The 12,500-nt window shown below is 39.4% G+C and overlaps 2 protein-coding genes across 12 annotated transcripts in view; one reads left to right on the forward strand and one right to left on the reverse strand.

Moving 5' to 3' along the window:
• Positions 1-12,218, forward strand: part of LOC135109636 (cytospin-A-like) — a 200,230-nt gene extending 188,012 nt beyond the window's left edge. For 7 of the 11 annotated variants that reach the window (XM_064021096.1, XM_064021098.1, XM_064021091.1 and 4 more), the window contains 13 exons: positions 1,458-1,594; positions 2,133-2,235; positions 2,626-2,778; positions 3,139-3,257; positions 3,788-3,935; positions 4,903-5,106; positions 6,841-7,110; positions 7,270-7,432; positions 8,098-8,280; positions 8,948-9,099; positions 9,636-9,944; positions 10,099-10,386; positions 10,713-12,218. In XM_064021096.1, coding sequence (XP_063877166.1) covers positions 1,458-1,594; positions 2,133-2,235; positions 2,626-2,778; positions 3,139-3,257; positions 3,788-3,935; positions 4,903-5,106; positions 6,841-7,110; positions 7,270-7,432; positions 8,098-8,280; positions 8,948-9,099; positions 9,636-9,944; positions 10,099-10,386; positions 10,713-10,802 — 2,319 coding nt within the window. In that variant the 3' untranslated portion in view covers positions 10,803-12,218. Of the gene's footprint in view, positions 465-1,457; positions 1,595-2,132; positions 2,236-2,625; positions 2,779-3,138; positions 3,258-3,787; positions 3,936-4,902; positions 5,107-6,840; positions 7,111-7,269; positions 7,433-8,097; positions 8,281-8,947; positions 9,100-9,635; positions 9,945-10,098; positions 10,387-10,712 lie in introns of all 11 variants that reach the window. The other 4 variants (XM_064021092.1, XM_064021101.1, XM_064021102.1 and 1 more) reach the window with 3 other exon arrangements.
• LOC135109639 (uncharacterized) overlaps positions 11,113-12,500 on the reverse strand; it is a 5,793-nt gene continuing 4,405 nt past the window's right edge. Inside the window, exons 2-3 of the mRNA XM_064021116.1 lie at positions 12,276-12,351; positions 11,113-11,506 (exon numbers count right to left, since the gene is read on the reverse strand). Of these exons, the coding sequence (XP_063877186.1) occupies positions 11,360-11,506; positions 12,276-12,351 (223 nt within the window). The 3' untranslated portion in view covers positions 11,113-11,359. The remainder of the gene's footprint in view (positions 11,507-12,275; positions 12,352-12,500) is intronic.

Genomic DNA, 12,500 nt, shown 5'->3' on the forward strand with positions numbered 1-12,500 from the left:
GACGCAGCCTCTCCAACTCTCTCTCACGCTCTCTGTGCTTCTCACTCAAGACCTGGGGGAGTGTGTAGCAAGCATCATGTGTGTATTTGGAAAGAGAACTCTGTATTAACGTTAATCTGAAATCAGACAGAGTGGCTGGGTGTGAGAAGGGACTTCACTACGCACGGCACAGACAGTTGGCAGTTTGCTATTCAAATAAACTGAAATGTCAGAGGATTAGATCAAAGTGATAACCAGGACCACAAACAAGGGGTCAAGGGTGAGGCTACCTGCCCATGGAGGAGGTGGGGTTCCTAGGGGATGCCGGGAATGGCCCTCACTGAGTCATGGCCTCCAGACACAGGCTCCCCAGGCGGCTGTCGAAGGAAAGTTTTCGACAGCTGGTGACAGGATCGCTAAAGAAGAAGAATGTCCCAGCCCAGCCTGTGCCAACCTTCCAGAGTCACATTGAGCCGCTACCCAGAGTATGTCCTTGATGGGGGGAGGGAGAGGGGGAGAGGCAGCACTTGTTGTCTCTGTTAAGCCTTCTAACATTATAATGATGTTAAGTGTTGAGAATCAAGTTTAAGAATAGTTTAGTAATATAATATAATAGTTTAATAATGCATGTACGATAATAATGATCATGTTTTTATGACTGTACTACACTCAGATTCTCATTATTATTATTTTTTTTCTATTTATTTTTTGCAATAGTAGTAGTAGTAGTAGCAATAATGATAGCAGCAGCAGAAATATTATTTTTGTTTTTATTATTATTATTATTATTATTATTATTATTATTATTATTATTATTATTATTATTATTACAAGGTCTTTTATAATATCAAAGGTCTTTGTGTTCACTAATATCAACATGGAAAAGTTTTATTCTTATCTAATACTAGTAATTTACAGTATGTGAGGACTTGTTGCTTTGTTAAATGTGTGAATCAGTCTTGTCTGCTTTGTGTTGCTGCTGGCTTAGGGTTGTCATTATGCTCCTGACTGAAGGAAAATGTCCAGTGTTAGAATGATTAAGCTAGCATGAAGGAGCACATTCTCAAACCTTGGGGTATCTTAACTACTTTTAACAGGCTTTAGTGGAAGTTACAAGAGTATTCAATAATCTTTTTATGATTGAAGTGATAGTGTAACAAAGATAGTGCACCATTAGTGGGGAGGAAAAAAAAGCACACACAACCATACTCATCACCTCAGTAGCCTTTGAAAATATTCTTAATGGGAGAATAAAGCATTTCAAAATATGGACAGATTTCTTCTTGGTGGTGGAAAGAAAATACATCAGTGAGTGGTGGAGGTTTAAAGTGCACTAAACATAGGTATTACTTATGTTAGAAATAAATAGGTGTGCTTTATACCAGGACTGCTATGTGTAAGGGTGCTGACTTCTTGCACCTTCCTATGTTCTTGTATGGTTTGTGGCTGTCAGGAGTGGCATGTTTCTATCCCTTCAGAATGGCGGTGAGGGTGAAGACCCATCCTCCTGTGCAGACCGGGGGGAATGGGACAACAAATCAACCTCCAGCGTGTCCGAGGTCTCCGTGGCGTGTCTCCAGGACCGCATACAACAGATGGAGGAGACCCACTACTGGTGAGTGTCACAAGCCTCACATTCATGATATAGGATACCCTTCGGTTGCTACAGTCTGTCCCCACCTCCTCTCCCTATGCCTGAGTTGCCAGCCATGAAGCTTAGGGGCTCATGACAACCCCACACCCATTCAATTATCAGGTGAAGGCAAGGTTGAAATACATGTACTTCACTCAACCTGGAGAATACATTTGATGGACTTGTAATACCTATAATGCTGCTTTCCTTACTTCCCTCCTCACATCTTCGTCTCTATACATATAGGATTAATTGCTTGGAGTAATGATTATTTATAGTGTAATTTTTTTTATTTTGGTTTAGGTATTGTTTTCTTCTATAAGCTTTGTAATATATATATATATATATATATATATATATATATATATATATATATATATATATATATATATATATATATATAAAATGCTGTTTGTCATTTCTTTTATATTTCCTGGATCCTCAAATCTCAGATGAATGTTTCTGGTAGTTTTGTTTCTTGCTATGTTTGTTTATGTTCTGAGTGAATGTTGTTGTGCAGCACCAATGAGGAGCTCCAGGCCACACTGCAGGAGCTGGAGGATCTGCGGGAGCAGCTCACCGAGTGTACTGTGGAGGTGCAACAGCTCCAGGAAGAGAAGCAGGTATGGTCAAGATGCTGAAGAAACAGACATCCTTTTATCATCTGTTTTATCTGTCTCAATCAGTTATTCAGCCTTTTTGTTCACCTGTACTTTACTTTAACAGGACATGTAAACAGTTAGGCAACATTTTTGTCCTGACTGATAGTTCTAAATATTGGCAGACTTTAATAGTAAGACCAGAGCTCTTCTTGAAAAAAAAAAAAAATCCCAAAATAGAAATATTATAGTTAAAAATAGATTTCTGGATGTATGGTGCTTGAAAAAAATAATGAAAGTTGGTCAGAGAGATTTCTAAGTTTGTGTGTTTAATACAAGTGTTGAAGAATTTTGATACCTTTCTTATGGTGTTGACACATGGTGTTAATGGCTGTATGTACTTGTGCACTGCAGGTCATCTTGGAGTCCCTCACGCAACAGACAGAGAAGCTAGCAGAAGCACGCTCTCAGAATGACACCCTCAAGCACATGGTGATCCAGCAGTCTGAGAACAGTCAAGATCTATCCCAGTGTGAGAAAACCCAGCGCCTCATGGAGCTGCTCAAGGTGAGGCTTTGGCACTCTGGCACAGCACCACACAGGGTGGCCTGAGGTCTGAGGGTGGGAGTGAATATGGTGATGTATTGATTCTTGCATTACATAGGACAGTTTTAAGTGTTTCTTTTCTACTAGTTCTAGAATATTTATAAGAAGCATATTAGGACAGTTGAAGGTGCTTCTTCACATCAGAATATTTATTTTTGTATTAAACTTTAGGTAGAATACAGAAAAGATGCATTTTAGAAAGAAATTTAATTGTTCCTTGGCATCATATAATAGAATAAAAATTTTCTTGGTACCTGTTAGTGAATACTGAAAGGAGTATTTCCATTTCTCTCATGATTGACCTTTGTGCCTGACCTGCAGAGTGCCCAGGAGGACCGAGAACTGCTGCAGATCAAGCAGGATGAGCTGGAGCAGCAGATGACCACCACCAAGGAGGCTGAGGAGCGCTTCCACCGGGAGACACAGCTCATCAGAGACAGGTGAGTTGCCTCACAACACTGGTGCACCAAATATTGGTATTGGATTTAACCCTTGGATATTTGAATAACCTTAGACAATTTTTTTAGGAACAAAAATATTAGTAACCTTGGCTGACCTTCCTGAAACTTCTCTAGCCATCTTTAGTGCGAGTGGGAATTGAGTTTTGCTTTTGGTTTTTATATCCTTGTCCTATCTCTTTCATATATATATATATATATATATATATATATATATATATATATATATATATATATATATATATATATATATATATATATATATATATTATATATATATATATATATATATATATATAAAGTAAAAAAATAGGATAAAGTAAAAAAATAGGAAATAAAAAGTTTAAATTACTTGACTGCTTTTAACAGATGTCCTTCAAAATTATACTCTAAACCTGCATCAGATTCTTTTATTAGCCAAGAGATGAATTCCTAGTAGTGAAAAGGTTAACTTGCACTGTTGAACAACACAAACCATGCAGCTCAGTGACTAATGTGATGGAGTCTTGCAGGATGAAGTTACTGGAGGAGATGGTGGAGGCAGCAAACAGTGAAAAGAAGACTGCAGAGAACCAGCTAGCAGAGGCCCAGGAGAGCTGTAAGGCCATGGAGATTGAGTCCACACGGCTCAAGACGGCACTAGAGGCAGCCAAGGAGAAGGTAAGGCTGCTGTGCATTTACTGTGACTGACATTTCCTTTATCATCACTCATTCACTCTGTTACTCTCACTAACCCACTTACTCATTCATTCATCTTACTTGCTCACTCATTCATCCATGCTCTCAGTAGCTTACATGCTCACTCATTTGCTTGCTCACTCAGTATCCAACTTGCTCTCTCATTCACCAATTAATTCTTAGCAGCTTACTTGTTCATTCACTTTCACTAGCCTGCTCATTCACTCACTCGAGATCACTACTTGAGGAAACAGATGGCTTGCTTTACATAATGAGGTGCACAGTTTGTTAAAGAAGTGTAGTTGTATAAGTTCCCTTATGGATTTAATGATGTCACTGCTTCCATTACAGGAATAGCTAAATCATTAACTAACTATAACTAAATAACTAGATCATTATTATATTGAGCTTCTCTTACTTACATGGGAAAAGACTCGCCTTTATAGGCATTGAAAAGAATTAGATAAAGTCATTAGTAAAAGAGAGAGAGAGCTATCTTAAACAGTTGAATAGTATCAGTGAGAAAAGGTGCCCTCTTAGACTCAAATGATGTTTGTAGAAGAAAGAGCTATTATAAAGATCTGAATTATTATAGTAATGGAAGAGAGAAGCATCATAAATAATTGAGCATCATTAGTAGTGGAAGAAGGAGCTGTCAAAGAAAAGAATAATGTTAACAGTGGAATAGCAAGAGATGTATCCTAAATATGTTCATGGAAAGTTGTGTTAATCACCAAACCTCACATGAAAATTGCTGTAACTGTCGTGTAACACTTTGCCTTCGTTAAGTGCACCCCATTAATGCTTTCTGATTCAAGCAAAAGTTTAATTAAGACCTAACACTTTGAAAGCTTAGCAAGAAACACCAAATTCCAGGAAACCTTCAACGTTCTACTGCCTCATTACAAGCAGATCCTTCCCTTGCTAAACCATCAATTTGCTGCTACAGATAACTGAGCTCGAGGCTGCAGTAATATCAGGAGAGAAGAGCAAGTTGCCTGATGTGCTGGAGAGGGTGAGGCAGGAGAAGGATGCCCTGGAGAAGGAGAATGCAGCCCTTCAACAACGGGCCAATGCCACTGCCTGTGAGAACGAACGACTCCGAGACCAGATTTCTGTGGTGCAGGACGAACTCATGGTAAGCAGCAGACAAGTAAGTGGTGGAGGTCCAGATGTTTGTTGCCTGGTGTGGTGCCATGCTTTGTTTGTTGTATGTTCCTGTATGTGGAAGTGATCTGTTAATCTTCTTTTCTTCATCTTTATGGTCACCATCAACTTGTATGATTCCTCTGCAGGACCTCTCCCCCATTTCCTTCATTCCTTCAGGTAGGCTGCCCATCTCTTACAGGCCATCCTATCAAAACTTTTCACCTCCCTATCTAGTCTCTCTCTATTCTATCTTTTACCATTTTCATATGATTATACTGCAGGACAGTGCCTTTCTCCAACCTTTCTCATCCTTCGATATAGGCTACTTGTCTGTTCCAGGTTACCCCAGTAAAATCTCTTACCTTATCTGTCAGATCTCTCTGTCCTGCCATCTTGTACCATCTGCAAAGGACTGTGATTCACAATACTCAAGTGATTTCTGCCAACCATATATACACTCACATTGATTTTTTTATTTTTTTATTTTTTTTTATTTATTTATTTATTTTTTTATACTCTTAAGACTTTTCTAGTGATTTAATTTTGTATGGAACAGAAGTAGTTGAGTGGAAGATAAGTTGTGATCAGTGATCAAAGACTTACAGTGTTGTGATTTAAATCCTGACACTTCAAACACTAGGCATGAACATTAATGATTGACCAGTAGTTGATGTTCAGAAGACATTTGCCTTTCTTTTGTGATTTTATCTTCTGTATTTTAGATTACCTCTCACTTTCTTGTACCTGTCTCTCCTTGATCTTGCTGATTTGATTTCTGCCATTCATTTTACTTTTCTTTCAGTTTTCAGTTTCTCTCTCTCTCTCTCTCTCTCTCTCTCTCTCTCTCTCTCTCTCTCTCTCTCTCTCTCTCTCTCTCTCTCTCTCTCTCTCTCTCTCTCTCTCTCTCTCTCTCTCTCTCTCTCTCTCTCTCTCTCTCTCTCTCCACAGCTCCATCTTTGTTATATATCTCTACTCAACTGCTTAAATATGTGTTCTTACTTTTCTGTCACATTACACTGAGAAGTATATGCTCCCTATTCTGCTTAATTGTGTTACTTGTTCCTCTTTAAGTTCATCCACAATACTCAAAATGTTTTGATTTACTCTAATTCCAATTAGTAATATTTTGTATCAACTGTAATGCATAGTAGGTAAAAATGCCTTGGTTTAGAATACTAAACAATATTCTCATTAGATGTTGTTTATGTTGCTACATTAAGATTAAGGTGAAATCTATTTAATTTCAGATATCTTAAATAGAAATTCATATTGATAAAGTCTCAGTTACACAGTTCATCTGATATCTCTTACACAGTGTAACCAAAGATGTTTAACCTTGACTGACGATAAGATGCATTTCTTTTTGTTTTTTGTTTCTTCCCTTTTTTTTTTATGTATATTTTTTGGTATCAGTTTCCTTGTGTGACTGTCTTGGCTAGAAACTTCCTGCCAAAGGTTCATCTTGCATTGAACTACTTCCTAAGTGTATTTTGATCTGATGCAGCTGACACAACTAGAACCCTTGCCTCATATTTATTTCAAAATAATAAAATGAACACAAGTTGTCTATGAATAAATCACTTTCCAATTTTTTCATCACCTTTTCCTTGGCCAGTTGCAGTTAGTCCTTGCAATCTGTTTTCTTAGTCATCCTTACTCTTGATTTTGACCTCAAACAGTCATCACTTGCTCTTCAAGTGCACCCCAAATAGCTACTCATTGTGCCTCCCCTCACCAGGTGGCACGCAACAATGCCAGGAGCCAGCTGGAGGATGCGGACTGGAAGAAGGAGCAGCTGGAAACTGAGAGAATGCAGCTGCATGATGAGATGGAGGTATTGAAGGCTACTGTAGAAGAACTGAAGCTCACCTGCCAACGCCACCTGGAGGACAAGAGGGAGCTAAAGGCCAGTTTGTCTGAGGCTCAGAAGAAACTCCAAGAAAGTAAAGAGAGGCTTCAGGAGAAGGATCGCTGCATCAGTGAGGGCAAAGCTCAGCTCACTAAGAGGGTAAGCAGCAGGAGAAAAATCAATAGGCATGCATATGTGACTGCTTAAAATTTAAGGGTGGATAGATCGTAATGAACTGTGATTCACTTCATTGAATAGTCTCTCCTCTCCTTTCCCAAGTCAGGGAGATGAGGTGATATAATCTTGCTTTTCTGCCAGGTGGAAGAGTGGGAGCAGTTCCAGAATGACCTGCTGACAACTGTCAAAGTGGCAAATGACTTCAAGACAGAAGTACAGCATGACCTTCAGAAGCTGGAGCAGGAGAACCAGGTGCTGAAGGAACGAAACAAGCAGCTCTCGGTTGATTTGGAAAAGGCCAAGGGTGAGTGTGTTTGTGTGGCTCTTGCTAGGGAATGGGTCGAAAAAATGTCCTCTGTACTTTCTTTGAAAATATTTATTATGGGTGTATTCAACAACTGTATCATGTGGCTTTTCCCCAGTGTTGCATTATTTGTGGTGTCATAATTAACACAGTAATCATGTGTAACTAATCATGACCATTTGTTCTGAGGAAGGTACAGTTGGATGGTGAGTGAGATTGGCTGGGTCAGCTGTGATGGTGCAGCTTGTCCAGGAGACTGCTTGCTTTTTGTGCTTCATTCTGGCATCTGTAATCTTTTTAGCTCGAGACAAAAGAGTAGATGAGTGATATTGTCAGAGTTTGAGAGCCTGTTGAGTAGAGCTGAATAAGAATCATCTAGTTTATAGATACTTAGCGTATTGTACAAGATGTATGAAGTTTAAAGTAGTGAAACAGACCTACACATTTCTTTCCTATCATTCTTTTCTTTTTTTATTCTTCTGTTTTCCACTTCCTTCATTTAATAAAGTTAGTTTAATATTCTTGTGACAGCATTGATAAATACTCAAGAATTTCCCTTTCACTTTCCTTTTACTTCCATGGACACATTCCTTTCCTGGCCTACCCTCCTGCTGTCCCTCCATTCCTCCTCCACACAGCTCACAGCACCCGTTTTGTTGCCACAGCCGCGAAAGTGTGTGCTCCTGTAGGCAATAGCAGCACCACCAGCCTGAACAATGGTGGGAGTGACCGCCGCTCAGTGCGTGCCGTGCCCTCAGCCCTGCCTAATGGTGACCCTAGCATCCTCACTGACCGCCGCAACACTCGTCCCCTCGCCAGAGGAGACTCGAGGGTCAAGTCTCTTATTGGTGAGCTTTTTCCTGGCCTTGGCTCTCTGTCTCCCTCCCCCAGGCCTGGTAATATTGTTTCTCCAGGATGAGTGAATATTTGGCTACAAATCACTTACATTATGAAAATAATAGGATTAAATAAGGAATAAATAACTTTCATTGGCAAATTTATCTGATGAAACTCATTACTTAAGAATTACAACAAATCAGCATAAAAAAATATCAATACCACTTGAAACTTCAATGGTCAGCTGGTGTTATCTGGATGAAACAAGAGCTCTCTCATCACTTAAGAGTGAAGCTTCCTCATCTGCTTTTTTTGAAGAACCATTAGCGCATTCATAATTTGTAATTCTTTGAGTGTGGCAGGCTTTATACCATGTTGTTGTGTCTTCAGTAATTGTCTTCAGTGATTATTGTGGAATAAATGCATATTTGTTTTGTGAGTTCCCTCCCTGTGTCTGTGGAAGATTTTGTCTGGAAGTAAAATCCGGGTGTGAAATCAAAATATTTGACGTATAATTTTATAATGAATGAATTGACTAAGAATTCTTGTGATTTGGCCTTGCTTAGAAAACACAATTTTAAGCTTTTCAGGAGCTTACCTCAGATCAAGCTGCCACTCTGCTGCACAGCCATCATGTTGCATTCCATTTCTCAGCTAACAAGGATCATTGTCCAACAGAGTCCATAGAGAGTGCAACAAGGCAAACCCGCGCTGGTTCCCGTAGTTCATCCACCTCCAGCCTCTGCAGTACATCCAGTGAGGGGAACATGAACAATAATAACAACAACAGCAAGACCAACACATCCATCTTGAAGCGTGCAGACACGGAGGTAAGAGTGGAGTTTTTCTGTTGGGGCTTGTGGATTGGGAATGTTGCTGGCTTGCTTAGTATTTTAGTGAATCATGTTAACTGACAAATCAGTGGTGTTGCATTGGAATCTTAACATTTAGAGGGAAAATTTACAAAAGCAAGCAGTACAATGCCACGTGTTAAAAAAAAAAAAAATGACAGGCTAAAGGATACTAATATACAAGAACACCTAGAGGCTTTGCCTTATACTGTGGCAATTTTCATCATGCACAGCATATTATGCAAATCCCCTGTAGCTGCTATCTATACACTTTTGTCTTTTGCCTCATGCTTACCCATGCACCAGCTGCATAGTCAACAGGTGAGCATAGATTTCCACACAGCATGTTGCCATTGCATGACTATTTTATCCTTTGATATGTACTAATTGTGAACATAATTATACTAACTATAATTGATCATGTTGCAAATTATTATATACTGACTATAATTAATAATTTTATGAATGAATTACTATGTGTTAAAAGCCTCATACAAAATTTGTGTTTTCTTCAGAGTATGATAAGAAGTGGTCCTTCCTCCCCACTGAAGGATGCCAGGAACACTCTTGGCTCCCAGACTGTCTCTTCCCCACTTCGGGCCCTCCAGAGAAACTCTTTCTCAGAGGGCCTTGGCCAGTCCCAGTCTTCCTTCTCTAAATCTACGGCTGGGACTTCTAACCTTTCTACCACTGTCAAGCTGGCAGACAAGACTACCACCAAAATCAACAACATGGGGCCACCTGGAGAGAACAGTGTATCAAAACCTATTTCCATCTTGAGTAACAAATTGGACCATAGCATGAGACGCAACAGTTATGGGCAGGTTAGTGACTTTAATGGAAGGTTTTTGCTAAGATTACAACTTGGGTTTCACCTGAAAATTATTTCAAATATGTGTTGTTGCTGTTGTACAGTACATTTGAAAAAAATCACGGTTAGAGAGTTATTGATGTATTACAAGAAAACTAACCTCACAGATTAGTGCTGTGGTGGACAAGAAAGATCCATTAGCTTCCCTAGCACAAAATGGAGGCTCCAAGAGGAATGGTCTAATCAAATGGTGTCAGAACAAGACGGTCGGCTACACCAATGTTGACATAACCAACTTCAGCTCGAGTTGGAATGATGGTCTTGCTCTTTGTGCCATACTTGACACTTACCTTCCTGAGAAAATCAGTTACAAGTCCCTCTCACCACAGAACAAGAGGGAGAACTTCCAGGTTGCAATATCAGCAGCAGAGTCTGTGGGTATAACTAATCTGCTGGTAAGTATTTAGTAATTAATTAATTTGGGTTGAAGGTTATCTCAATATTTAAAGTAACACACACTTGAGGTAGTGAAAGAAATTGTGTTTAATATTGTCTCCTGCAGTATATTTGTCAACCACAGTTACTACTCATCACAGCCTCCTATCTAAGCCCTCTCTCTCCCTTCTGCACAAAACACCCCACCATACAATGTTTCTTCATACAATCTCTACATTCATTGCTAGTCATCTCCATCTAAACACTTGGTTCTTCCTCACACCTTTCTTGTTTCTTCTATTCATTCTATTACACATTTGTGTGATTACTTACTTTTTATTTACAGGATGTCAACGACATGATAACATCAGAACGACCTAACTGGCAGACGGTCTACAATTATGTCATTTCAATATACTGTCACTTTGAAACCTGAACCCTTCATGTGAAGTCTTGTACATGCCGAGCCTCTGCTTGCCCCAGCAGGCCCACTGGGCTTGTCCTGTAAGGTGCCTTGCCACCTCCAGGAGTGTGTTGTCTCCTCCCATAGAGCAGCCTAGCTAATCTGTCGCAACACATTGATGCGGCCTTTTTAAACATGACATTAGATCATATTTTTGTACACTCATTGCATGTAGGGAAGATTAAGTATATATGATTATCACTTAGTTATTGTGAAGTGCCTTTTTTAAGAGAAATATACTTAGGTTTCTTCATTTTTATCTCTACTTTTGTTGTGTGGTTTCTTTCTATTAAATGTAAGAGCTGTGTTTTCTGTGTACCAGAACTTGATGACTGCGTTCCCTTTCTAAGAACCATATTTATATATGAATAAGGAATGAATCTGTCTAGTCTGATTTACTTTTTTTTTTTTTATTATTTATTTATTTTTTTATTATTATTATTATTATTTTTTTTTTTTTTCTCTCTCCATGGAAAAGACAAGTATAAAATCTTGCTGTTCTTACCTGGCTGTGTGATGACCAGAGATGTTTATAGTCTAAGTTTCTCCAGTACAAAGAGGAACACATACTGGCGACGTGTCTCTGATCCTCTGCCAGGCGGGAGGGGGGAGGGAGGGATGGTGGTGGTGGTGCTGGTGATGGTGGTGGTGGTTGGTGGTGGTGCTCCAGGAAGGTACTGTCAAGAAAGTAGCTGTGATAACTTCTCAACAACTTCCAGTTTTAATTACTCATTGCCCATTGCTTATTAGTGTGCCTGCCTGCCCGCCAGTGTGCCAGCAGGTAAAACTCTGGCTTCAGTTGGCTGGGTACTAACTGAGCTGTGAGGGTTACAGTGCTGGGGGCCTACAGTGGTATATACCAACATTATTATGCATGAAACAGGATGATTCCTCAATCTTGTCAACTAGCCTTTGAGGCCACCAATTAGCTTTGTTTTCTAATATAACATGAATTTCACATGCGTGAATACCTGTAATCAAGCTGTGCCTTACCTATTTATCAAGAAATCTGCTTATAAAAATGAACTGTAAACATAAAAATGCATGCTTCCATTAAGTCAGGAGAGGTGGGTGTCTGGGTGCACCACACCAAGGGTGGCTCCAAGTGGTCGTGCTGTAGGGAGCATCACATCCACAGAGTTCTGTATAAAGTGTTCAGCTTTTTATCCTTTACTGTCTTGAGGTCTTGTATCATTATATTGTACAAAGTTTTGTAATCACAGTTCAGTGGACCTGTTGCAGTGGCTTTGTATTTTTGCTTGTAAATAGTTAAATATTTAGGATTATGGTGATTACATTATGCAGTACATATAGTGCAACAGTGCATGTATGCTTGCAAGTTCCTATAGCACACATGGATGCAGTATTATAATAAACACTGAAGCTTAAGTGGTGTGGTGTAGTATCCTTCATCCTTATCAATACAAACTGTACAAAGTAACTGACCTGGAAGTGGCTTGGTAAGTGTGGCAAGGAGAACGCTTGCTGCAGTGATGGTGGTGGCAGTATGTATACACAAAAGCTATGGAGGACAAAAGAAACCTTATAAACATGAAACAGGAAGTGATCCGTGCAAAAACAAACAAAAATCTATCCCCTTCCTGCCACTAAAAGCTAAATACAAATTGGTAAGCCTTTTTGGCTGAAATTGCCTAGATTAACATGCATTGC

This window comes from Scylla paramamosain, chromosome 19 (assembly GCF_035594125.1).
Source record: "Scylla paramamosain isolate STU-SP2022 chromosome 19, ASM3559412v1, whole genome shotgun sequence".
NCBI classification, from domain to species: Eukaryota; Metazoa; Arthropoda; class Malacostraca; order Decapoda; family Portunidae; genus Scylla; species Scylla paramamosain.